General features: G+C 25.8%; 1 protein-coding gene across 1 annotated transcript; it reads right to left on the reverse strand.

Moving 5' to 3' along the window:
* Window positions 1-944, reverse strand: LOC105109609 (fasciclin-like arabinogalactan protein 13). Its single transcript, XM_011004357.1, has one exon. The coding sequence runs from the start codon at window positions 899-901 to the stop codon at window positions 164-166; it is 738 nt and encodes a 245-aa protein (XP_011002659.1). The 5' UTR covers window positions 902-944; the 3' UTR covers window positions 1-163.
* Window positions 945-13,400: the final 12,456 nt, after the last annotated feature.

Raw genomic sequence — 13,400 nt, forward strand, 5'->3', positions numbered from 1 at the left:
TACGCAAAACCAAAGAACTAGACCAATCGAGAAATTAATTCAAATGATGAACAGGAAAGTAGACGTACATGGAACCTCCAATTAGCTCATTATGTGAAATGTAAGAATCACAAAGAAAAAGAAAAAAGGAATTTTGGAAACGCCTCCTTTGATACTTCATTTCTCAAGAAAGAATTCCCATGGAAACGAAACCAAGCCCAAAAATCAACCCCAATGCTACATTCCTTCCACCAGCTGAGTTCTTACCAGGTGATGGTTCTGCAGCCGTATCTGATGAATTGGACTTGCCTGGTGATGACCCCTTAGTTGCCGGTGCTGGAGGTGAAGCAGATGGTGGCTTAACACCAAACAACTCCTCAGGCAACAACACTTTGTCGACTGGATAAACTGCCAGAGGAAAATCTTGCCTTAAAGCGTTGTTGAGTTGAACCTCCACAAGCCCTGTTGACACATTGACTTGGTTGCTTTTACCTGAAAAGTTAAGACCCCAAACACCTTCTTGGCCAGAGGCCTGGGTGGGAACAGGGTTACTAACCAGCAAGAGATTGCTCAAAGAATAGAATTTAGGCAACATGTGGTACTGAAGAAGTTGAACTTGTTGTTGTTGGTTGAGGTCATTTAAAGCACCAGATTTAAGATTGTTGAAGGCATTATCAGTTGGGGCAAAAATAGTCATACCCTCAGAAGAGCTGTTGATCTGATTTTCAATTTGGTTAAATGTTTGAGTCTTGTTCAAAAGGCTAATGAATGTGACGAACTGACCACCCTTTACAAGAACTGCGGTGAAGTTGACCGGGCCGGAGGGCCCCGGAGCAGGTGCTGCTGGGGCTTGAGCTTGAGCATGGAGCGAAAGGGAGAGGAAGAGTGGAAGGAGAACGAGAGAGAAGGGAGAGGTAGCCATTGTGGTGTTTTGGTAGTGGTGTGAGGGTAGAGAGGATTGGCATGGCTTTTATGGGATGCAATATGGGGTGTGACTTTGTTGGAATGAGCTGGCTATGGACGTGAAACCAAGACAAGTCCCACAATTGAATCAAAGACTATTCCTACTCGCCAATAGGAAATGTCACTCCTTCCAAAAAACAAATATAAAATAAATTAAAAGATAACGAAGATTTATTAGAAGTTTAAATATTCAAAAACTCAGAATAACCTAATTATTAAGAGATATAAAAAATATTTTGTTTTTTTTATTCATCAAAATTTACTTATCAAAAAGCTATTATAATTTCTTAAATAGAAAAAATTAAAAAACCTCTAATAATACTAAATAGAAAAAATATTTCCTTTAAAAAGAAAATATTTCTAGAAAAATAATATTTTTTACTATTATTTTTATAGAGAAAAAAACTAGAATACCTTAATAATATTGAATAAGATAAATAGATTTCTAAGCCAAATAAAAATAAAAAAATAAGTAAGAAAATATTTTTTAAAATTAAAAAAACTCTAAACTTAATTAATGAGATTAGACAGATTTGGTTGGGTCAATTTTTGGATATATTTTGAATTCAATGATCAATGCAGCGCTAATAAGTTTAAGTAGTAAATGATTTTTTTTCCCTAAAGTAAAAGGTACCTATTGAATTAACTTTCAAATTATTAAGAATTTTTTAATGGGTTAATAGTTTAAATTCTTGATTTAAATTATGAGATTGTAATAATTATATAAAAATAAATTAAAATAAATTATAAAATTTAATTTGTTAAATTATAAAATTAAAAAAATCTTTATCCTAAAAAATACAATAAAATAATTTGAATTTACTCGAGTTAATTTAAAAAATTTATTATTTAAATTATAAAATTGTAATAACCTTATAAAAAATAAAATAAATTATAAATTTAATTCTTAATTAACTTATTTGAGAATAAAACTAAAAAGAATATAACTTAAAAAAATTCAGTCAATCATGTTAATTTACTAAACCCGTGACACGAGTTATAAAATTAAAAAATATATAAAAAATAAATTATAAAATTTAATTTTTAATAAATTAAATATTTTTTTAAAGGTAAAAATAAAAACAAAAATTATTATTACAATGATTAATATTTTACGAGGAGAAGCACGCAGAAACACTATTTTTTCTATTTTTTTTTGTTAATAAATAATTTCTCACATGTAATTACAAAATGCAATTTATGAGTTGCTAGTAAATATATAAAATGGGATTACAAAAATTAATTAGAAAAAAGGAACTAAAAAAAGGATTAAAATATGATTGTGTTTACTCATTTCATTTTCTTTTGGAAGAAAAAACCGTTTGAAAAAACAAATCAAACCACAGAAACAAACAACAGCTAGTTTGTATTAGAACATATCAAACCACGAGCTCCATGTTTGTCTGTTTGTTTAATCATCGATCGACAGTGGGTGAGGTTAATTTCCGACTGAACATGATCCAGTTTAATAAAATTAAGTTGTTTGGAACAAACAAAGGTTCTGGCAGCCTGGCATGACATGGCATGTAGGAAGACGACGCTGTAACAAATACTACTATATGCTACCAAATTCCAACTGGGTGCTGAAATGTTTGAGCGGACATGATTGCGTTAGCCATGCAGCTTGCAACGCTCCCATTGTCTACATGCAGTCCTGTCCTAACTAGCATGTAACGATTGATTATGTGCTTGGCATGACTTGTTCTGTGTTTTTTGAGATTATTAAATTATCAATAAAAAATGTAGCGTATTAAAAATATTTTAACAAATTTATTTCTGTTTTATTAAGCAATTCATAATTTTGTACCTGTGTGCATATATGTTAAGAGTAACAAATTTTTTTAATCTTTTATATTGTTAGGAATTGTAATTTTACGTGGAACCAAAAGATGACTTCAAAATATATTTATTTATTTTTAAAATAAAGAAAAAAAATATTTTTCTTCTTTGATGGGCAAATCATAAAGCCCTCAAAATATTTTTTGTCCTTTTTCTTTTTTGGGTTTATAGACCACACCAAATATATATATATAACTGCATCAACTTTTCTATCAATTGCATTGCCAAATTAGCATAAACAAATACAAAATGGAATCTCCATTTTGAAAATAAGAGTGGATTGCACATCGATCGTGATTAATATTTTAGTAATCGATCATGAAGATGATCAGTCAACAGCTAAGCAATATGTTCGGTTGGTAAGTCACTTTCCAATGCAATTGCTGAACCTGAAAGAGGAAACTGGCCATATTCTCATAAATGATTAGTCAAACTATGAACGACAAGATTCAAATCTTACTTCACTTCTTATGAAACTAAAACTATAGCTTGTCCTAATTAAGCCTTTTGTAGAATGAATCTAATCATGATTGATATTCTCTCTTTTTTTCTCATTAAATTCTACTCGCTTGCCCCAGAATAATGACAATAACAAAGTACAAGAAATAAAAGCTAAATACAATCCCCTTCTTGGTGATCGAAGGAAAAACCACTCATTTGAAAAAAGAAACCAAGTGGTTTTTATTAATTAATTTGTAGAAGTTACATGTATTTTGAGTTTGATTTGCATGTCAAGAGGGTTTGTTTTATATTTTAGTTGTGAAAGACATTTCAAGAAAGAAAGTATTGTTATATATATATATATATATATATATATATAAGGTTTGATATGATCCAAAAGTTATGTTAATTTTTATTAAACATGTTGTTTGACTTTGACGTGACCAATTTTTTTTTTTTATTCGAAGGCTTGGCATAACCACTTAGTTCATGCATTTGTTTTCTAGTCCTTTCACATGGCTGAATTGCAAGCGATACATATTCAACTATTTAGATCCTCTAGGGTTCTTCCGGATCGACCAATGACATAGATTTAATGTTTAATGATCAAATAATGGTAATAAAAATTTAAATAATGAGCTAAGGTAAAAGACGAGCAGAGCAATTTATGTGCTAAGGCTACTATTTAAATTCTTTAAGAACAAATATATTTTACTAACGAATTATTTTTTATGATTTTTTTTACCAATTTTTTTTTAATAGTAGCATTTTTTAATTAAAAATAAAAGTAATTAAACTTAAATTTAAGGCCTAAACATTAAATCCTAAAACTAAATCGATTAAAAAAAGGTAAACAAAGAATTTAATTTTGAAAAGGAACTTCTATATGCAAATTTGAAAAACAAAAAGCCATATTATTTGTTTTTGGTTTTTACTTCGGTTCTTCTTTTTGCAATTGTTTTATGTACTACAAATTAAAAATTTAAATCTCATTTTATCAAAAACAAAATTTGGTTTTTATGTTTTATGTACTTCTATTTTAATTTTGTAATTTTTTCAACACCTTAAATTGTTAAGAATATATAAAAGAAAGAAAATCATCACATAAAACATTATAACATATCACATAAAAGAATAAATTGGAAAAAAAATAAAGTTTAGTAACAAAAAAGCAATTGAGAAAGGCATTGCTCATTGAATGATTCCGCCAACAGTAAACTTAGGCTATTCTATAATAATCAACAGTGAAAACCGATTTTTCTTCTATTGTTATTGTATATTGTATAGTGCAATGTATAATGTATAATTTTAAATTATACATTTCACTATCCATTACTTGATATCTAATCTCTTCATACAGTTACTCTTTTGTTATTTGTTATATTCCTCTTATTTTTCCTTTTTTTTTTCTTTTTCTTTTTGTATACTCCTCCCAATCTCATGATACGAATGAGATTGCAGGAGTTCTTATATAGACGTATAATTATTATTTTAATGATAGAAGAGATAAAGATAATAAAAATAGAGAAAATAAAATAAAATAAAAATAAAATTGTATTTAGTAATTATGCATAAGATATAGTAATTGTATGTGTATCTTGTTTGGTTATGATAAACTTAAAAAAATAAATATATATAAAAAATTATTTTACTCTTAATATGTTATTACCAAACTTATATATTTTAAAAAATAATTAGATTTTTTTATTTTAGTTTATATTGAGTATTAAAATTAATAATATTATTATAACAACTTAACTATAAAACATGAAAAGGCCGACAAATCAACTCAAAATTTAAACAATTCAAGTTTGAAAAAAAATATAAAGAAGTATAGACCTAACTAACCCAATAAAAGACATGGATTAAAAACTCATTGATTTTTTTTTTTAAAATAATCAAAATAAGGTTGTTTTCATTCTTGTTTTTAAGAAAATATTTTTTATTACTTCGGGTTGACCATCTCAACTAATGACACGGGGCTTACCTCAAGTTGACTCTCGAACTAAATTTTAAAATTTATGGTAATAATTATTTTTATTTTTATGCTGATTGGGATCTATCTGACTCATGACTCTAACCTCATCACAAATGTATCTTAAAGTTGGTTTTTAAAATTATAACAATAACTATTTTTATTTTTATATGTTTTAATTGAACAATTTTAAAAGTAAGAGTTTTTTTCAATGATATTTTAAAATAAAAAATATTATTTTTAAAACATGTTCTTTTTGAACTTCTTGTTTTAGAAGTACAAAAATTAACTCTAAAATTATATCAAAAATAAATTTATTTTTATGTTTTTATTATTTTTATCCAGTGAAGTGACCGAGTTCTACCTCATGAATGGGGAATTTTAGTGCTAAAGCTTTAATGGTGGCTGCTGAGATTTAATAATTTCAGCAGGGGAGAGGTGTTTGTTTGGGCATGTTTTCAAGGTAATGAAAACAAACAGAAATCACCAAGAATTACCATGACAATTACAATCTTGAAAATGTGTGGTGGCAAAATAATTACTAGTTTTGAACATTTTTGTCATCATAATTCTAAAGTATGCTCTAACTTCTAAATCCAGTGTTTATTGCAAAGATATTACAATAATTAGGTCCATAAGAATTTTAAAAAGAAAAAAGAAAAAGAAGCCATGTTATTTGATTTGTGGCGTTCTAAATCATAATATTATTATTGGCTACTGCAATAAACCGATGGATCTTATAATGTAATGAGTTTGACTTACATAATTGGATTTATGTAATAATTTTTCATGTTTGTTAGGGTTAATCATCAATAATTTCTAAATTTGGGAATAAATTTTCTAGACCAGAATAGAAGATGGGCATGGCAAAAAATATGAACTCGTATGCCTTGGGCCTCAACAAGACAAGGTCTTCAAAGCCCAAGACAAGTTTCATGAAATCACATTTTTTGTTAATAAAAAAATTAGCACGTGATTCATTTCCTCTCCTCTTTGCTCTCAATATGTCATCAGAAAAAACAAGAAAAAGGTAAAGTTTGGCATTCTTCACGAAGAAGGGTAGTGATCATAACTTTCATCCTACGACTAAAATTTGTTTGCTAATGAGTGGGGAGTTATTTGAAGATTTTATCTTCTTTAATTATTGAAAACATTGAATGCATAGGGTTAATATTGTTGCTCCAAGACATTATTAACACTCATAATTTTTTAATAGGGTTAATATTGTTGCTACTGTAAATTATTTTTTAATTTTTTTATTATCAATTTAATATTTTTATAGCCAATTGATGGCCATTGAATTTGATTTTCTAAACATGAGTAGGATTGGAAAATGAAGAATCAAAGTGAAAAGAACGAGTAATACAAGTAGAAGCTTTAAAATGTGCATGAAAAGTTCAATTTTTTCGTTATATGTTTCAAAAAAAAATTAATCTCTTTGGTTTTTAAATTTTTAATATTGGTTCAAAACATCATTTTCTTTATTTATTCAGTTCTTGATTTGAAAAAAAAAGAAGAAAAAAGTCATTAGATTTTGATGATAAACAAAAAAAGTTTCAATTAATACCAATTTAGCCCATAAAAAAGATTAATTTTTTTTATTAATGAATTTTATTTGATGCTGAGAATCTCACCTAGATATTGTTGGCTTTTCATTGCATGAGATTATAAATATGAGCTTAAGGAGTTTTTTTATTATTTATTTTGGATTGATTTTAGGTTTTTAGGTTATTTGAGTTCATGTATGATTTATCAAGTATTTAGTGTTTCATGTGTTATAAACAATGGGTTGAGAAATAGACTTGTGGGTCAAAAAAACTAGCACCCTTAATTTTCCTGCAACCAATATGGCCAGACTTGAGGAAGAAATAGGCAATGCATTATCCGTTTCTTAAGAAAAAAAGCCAGCCTATGCAAGCAAGCTTGGGATAAAAAGCCCACATGTCTAGGCCTCTATTTGTTTTTTGATCACCTTATTTTTTTTTATTTCAATTTTATTTCATTTTTTATTGGCTCTTTTTTTTCAACTTTAACTTATTTTAAACAAATTTTTATGATTTTTTTAATGTATTTTAATTTAATTTTTATTTAGTTTAGTAATAAGATTTTTTTTTCCCTAATACTATGAAGCATTCTTATGTGTTGCCCTACTTAAATTTATTTCATTAATTTTTTTCAATCTCTTTTCTAAATTTATATTTTTTATTAAATAAAATATTAGTTTCAAGGAACAAGTTATTAAATATAATTGAGTGTATAACTCATGTTTTGAGATCAAATATATATTCACTTCTATATCTCAACTTTTTAATTTAGTCTTGGTTAAATATCATTAAGTTTTTACTTGATTTTTCATATAAAGTGATAACATTTTTTTTATATATACAATCTTATATAATATTGTTTTATTTTATTCATTTGATATCAAGTGTTTGTTGATTTTCATTATCATTTGATTTAATAAAAAAATTAATTCTAATAAAAAAAGTTATTAAAATAACTAGGTATATGAACCTATATTGTAATATCAAATATTTTAATTAAAAATATTAATTTTTTGCATTTATTATCACAAATTATTCTTAATTTATTAATTTAAATACATGCATTAACTTTTTATTTTTTATTTATGATTTTTTAATGTCAAAAAATATATTGAAAAAATCTACATATTTATTTTTTCTACAACTTGCAGCTAATCACAAGTCAGATAGATAGAGAAACAACTGAAAAGCATTAGTGTTTTACTTTGTCTTCAATGTATATTAGAGCTCACAGCCAATTTCTTCCTTTATAAATGTTTGAAATTTTATCTTGGTCACTGAACTATTTAATTTTTTTTTTCAATTTTGTCCTTTAAGTTACGTTTTCAATGATTTTATGCACTAAACTCTTTTTAATTTGTTTCCCCTCCCTCACTTTATATGTCATGTAACGTCCCAAAATTAATTTAATGCCTACTTTTACTTAATAAAATTTTAGCTTATTGAAAAACAATTGAGTGATAAAAAACCAAAATTAACATAAAAAATAAAATGAAATATAATCATTTTCCACTGAAGCACAAATGGATTTTCTTTCTTCTTCTTTTCCCCCCCTTTTTTTCTTAGAATTTTATTTTATTTTTTATAATTTTTCTTAGTTTTCTAATTTTATTTAGTTTTTTTATATCTTATGGGGATAAAAATTAGATGATGAAACTTGGATTTTTAGTAATCTCTGTAATTAAATAGAGATTTACGATTTTACCATGGGTTGGATGGATATAAAAAAAAATATTATAAGAATAGATTATTATTATAACATTAATTAATAATAACTAGAAAACAATTTACATTCTTTAAATTAAGGCTTGATTTTACGATGTATAAGGCTTCGTCAACAAATTAAGCTGTTGGAAAGCAAATTATACATTCTTGCTGTTATTCTATTTTTATAGAAATTTCGCTACACTACCATGATCTTAAAATATTTATTTCAAAGATTTTGAAATGTTAAGATAATTCATTTAACTCAAATATTAAATATAATTACTATAAAATGCAAAAAAGAAGAAGAAGAAGAAGAAGAATTAAGTATCATTAACTAACAAAATAAAAAAATAATTCTAAAGCTAAAAAATCGAACCTTATAAGAAATTAAATAAATTTCAATTTGACATCCTAAGATTTACGAGTTGTTCCTTGCGGGTATAATAAAAATATTAACGATAAAAATAATATATCAGTGTACTTTTTAGTATTAAAAAAATTAATTATTCAAAAAAAATATTATTATTATTATATAATCAAATGAAAAATTTTAAAGGGATCCATGTAGCATGGATGATGTATGTTGATATTCATCTATTCATAAGCTAACTTATTTAATTTCTAGTTAGAGTTAACAATTTCTTTTAATATGTTATAAATGCATATAATTTTATAATTATTTTACTAAGAAAAATAATATGAAGAGTCTTTATTTAATCATATGACAATAACTTTTTTTAACATGAATAATAATTTAAATTTTATTAAAATAAAATAATTTACTAGTATAATTTCTCATTTCCTATTTAATAAAAATCAAAAGCAATTATAATCTAAAAAATATATTTGAACGATTTCAAATAAAGATAAACGAGATGACATGCTCACTCGGTGCCGCGAACTTATAAAACAAATGTATTTGATAGTGTTATAATTATGAATCAATGCTAAATAAGTAATAGAAACTAAAGATATGATGGAGCAAATATTTCATGATGGAAAAAAAAGTTGTGTTGGTGGTAAAAAAACTTTGAAACTGAACAAAATGATTTATAGTAATATACAGTGATTTATGAGAAAAAATACAGTGCTTTCGCCACATAATTTAGCTTTTATGTTAATAAAAAGCAAAAAAAATTACAAAGTTAAATTCTCTACCCATTTAATATTAAAAAAACAACAAAGATAATTTTGGAAGGAAAAAAACCCACGAGGAAAAACGTTGTAGCAACTGACAATATTTTGTGAGGAAAATTATAGTGATATCCTCAATAAAATAAAAATAAAAAAAATATTTAGAGAAATATTATAGCAATCCACAGTGTTTTGTGAGAAAAACCACAACGCTTTCTGCATATAATTTAACTTTATTGTAATTATAATTCTTAATCAACTCAATATTAAAAAAAAAATCAACAAAGATAATTTTGAAACAAATCATAAAAAAAAAACCATATTTGAAAATACAACAACAATTCACAATGTTTTAAAGAAAAAAAATTATAAAGGTAAATTCTTAATCAACTCAATATTAAAAAAAATTCAACTGGGATAATTTTAGAAGAAAAAAACAAACACCAAAAAAGGAAAAAAAAATCATGTTGGAAACGTTATAACAATTCACAGTGTTTTGTGAGGAAAGCTACAGTGCTTCCTCACATGATTTAGCCTTAGTTGTAATGACTTGTAATTGTAATTCTCAAACAACTCAATATTAAAAAAATAAAATTGACAAAGATAATTAGAAAAAAATTATAAGAAAAAAAATCATGCGGAGAGACACTATAGCTGATTATATATCAAAAGAATCATTAAGTCTTTTATTTTATATTTGTATTTATTGTTTTTATTTGGAGTTTTTTATAATAATTAATGTGCTTTTTAGTAATGAAGTTTCTTTTAATATTTCGATAGGTTTTTGGAGTTTAAATGAATTATTTTATGAAATTTAACGTCGGAATTCGAAACAAAGAATTGAAGAGAAATTTAATTTAAGTTTGAAGCAAATTGTTGCGATGTCGTAGTCGCACAAATTAATTCCCTAACTTAAAACACAACATACAAGATAATATAGAGCAAGCAAGGGGTCGATCCCATGAGGAAGCTTCCTGTTAGATTTTTATGCTAGATGATATGTAACTTGAGGGCGTTTTAGATATTATCTATGCTAAAGTAAAAGAAAACAGAAAACTATCAAGCAAAATTAAATAAAATTAGAAAATTATCAAGTAAACAAATCTTGGTCGCAAGCACACATCCACATATAGAAATCATAACTAATTATGGAAACAAAATATCAATTTATATTCTGAATATTTATCTCTTCTTAACATTGGTTAGTTAACGGATACATCGTATAATAAACCTAACCATAAAATAACCATAGTGTCCACACTAGTAATTTAATTCAATTGCACCTTTAAGAACTATATAAGTTGATTAATCAAGAAAACATAATTGTTCGCAGTCTATGTTTGATTTGATTAAATGTTTTTTCCTCAAATTAATAACATAGATTCACCACAATTATTCAACTCGGTTGCTTCATAAGTTCATACACTACAACTCCGGTTTTGATATCAAACTTAGCAATAGATTATTTACAATAATAACTTAGAGTCCGCTATCACAATTAAAATAAACAATTATATGAAAAATAAGCCTAGGATAACAAACATATTCATCATATAAACTGAAAAGAAAAGGTAAAATAAATATCACAGTTATTGAAATCTAAAGATTTTCGTGTCCTTGCAACCAAGAAAAAGTGTTTAGTCTTGTATGTTTGTTAAACAACTAATCAAAAAGAAGCAAGAATGCATAATTTCGAGTTTCTTAGAGAAAGGGGGTGTTTTTCTCCTTTTGGGTGGTTTCCCCCCTTCTCTTCTCTTCTCTTATTCGTTTTATATCCTAGGAAACCCTAATCTCTATTTTACAAAATAGTCCTCCTTTAAGTAAATAGTTTACATTTAAGTACTTCAATAACTATTTTCTCAAAACAAAAGAAATAGCTTTGTATGAAATCTTCAAACTTTGACTTAGAGGAGTTAAATTGCTGAAATAAAAACTTGGATATCGTTTTAGATGCTTCGAAACATAATTTGGACTCGTTTATTCATGAAACCTGTTTACTGGCAGAATTCAGTTGTCATCTTTAAAAAATTAGATCTCCCTCATATGACATCATTTTTGGCTAAAGTTTTGAGCATTTATACACGTTTGAGTCAAGAATTCAAACAAGATTGATCTTACATCAATTGGACTTCTGTAGCTCCAGATATTCAAGTAGGAATGACCAAAGGTCAACACTGGCAGATTGTGATATTTGACTTTGAAAGCTGCAATTTCAATGCTCTTCCTTATTTTATTTTCTTGTCTTAGATTTCTAGAAAGGTATGGATGGTAGCTTTTTAATGCCACTGGAATCATTTCATTTCGACCTCTAGAGCTCACGTTCTGCACAAAGCATCGACTAAAGGCAAAATCTGTTAATTACCTCAAATTTACTCTTTTTTGCATGTTTCATCTAAAAGTGCCTTCAAAACATACAACAAAGAATATCAAGATATTTTATATATAAAACATAGGTAAAACACTAGTAAAATATGGGTAAAACTATTGAATAATATCATTGCATCACAAATCTTAGTTTAAATAAGTACTCCAAATTTGCCCCAAAAATCAATTCTATTTCAATTCTAGAAAACACTATCATATGATCTATTTCAAGTTCAAACTTATCTTATATTATATACAAGCTTCAACCATCAAATACTCAAGGTTTCAATATCAATCTTAGCCCTAGTAATAGGTACATTTGTATCCTTATATGATGCTTAAAGTTAGCCCCAAATCAGCTCAAGCGCAATCCATGATCTTACATGTTTATACAACAAATAATAATTGATTTATTTTGGATAATCCTTTGATCCAAGAGGGTAAGCACATAAATAGAAAGCTAAAGGAGATATTTTTATATTATTTTAGGTCAAAAAAAGAAAGAGACAGCTCATAAAGGAGGAAGAAAAACGTGCATTAAAGTGGGTTCCAAGTTTGTCTGATTTGATTTTTCAGAACAACTTTCGGTATTTTACCCATAACTTTTGATTTAGGTGTCCAAATAAGCTTTTCTTTAATGATCTGGAAAGCTCATAGAATTTCCTATAAATATGTATTTAGGTGCTGTTTGTTTACGCGGCTGCGGCTGCGTTTTAATTAAAACGTAGTTTGCAGCCGTTTGGTAAAGAGAAAAATTAGTTTACTGTGCATTGGTCCCATATAATTTTTACGTTCAAAACACAGTTAATAAAAAGCAGATAAATGCTGCTTTTCATTCACTGTATATGTTAATTGCACTGTTCAGTGAACAGCGCAATTAACATGAACAGTGTAATTCACTTAATTTTATTAATATTTTTTTAAGTGTTAATTTAATTTTATTAATATTTTTAAGTGTTAATTTAATTAATGTTTTTTAAGTGTTAATTTTATTAATATTTTTTTAGTGTTAATTTTATTAATATTTTTTTAGTGTTAATTTTATTAATATTTTTTTAGTGTTAATTTTATTAATATTTTTTAATTTTATTAATATTTTTTTTAAGTGTTAATTTTTTTAATGTTTTTTAAGTGTTAATTTTATTAATATTTTTTTAAGTGTTAATTTTATTAATATTTTTTTAGTGTTAATTTTATTAATATTTTTTAATTTTATTAATATTTTTTTTAAGTGTTAATTTTTTTAATGTTTTTTAAGTGTTAATTTTATTAATATTTTTTTAAGTGTTAATTTTATTAATATTTTAAAAAAAACTAGTTTATAGTGAATTAAATTTATTTGCATTGTGATGTGAACAATATTTTTTTCTCGAAAAACTAATATAGAGTAAATTAAATTCACTCGCATTGTAATATCAATTTTATACTTGATAATATTTTATCTAATTTTATTA

Source organism: Populus euphratica, unplaced genomic scaffold (assembly GCF_000495115.2).
Source record: "Populus euphratica unplaced genomic scaffold, PopEup_1.0 scaffold223.1, whole genome shotgun sequence".
In the NCBI taxonomy this organism is placed as follows: domain Eukaryota; kingdom Viridiplantae; phylum Streptophyta; class Magnoliopsida; order Malpighiales; family Salicaceae; genus Populus; species Populus euphratica.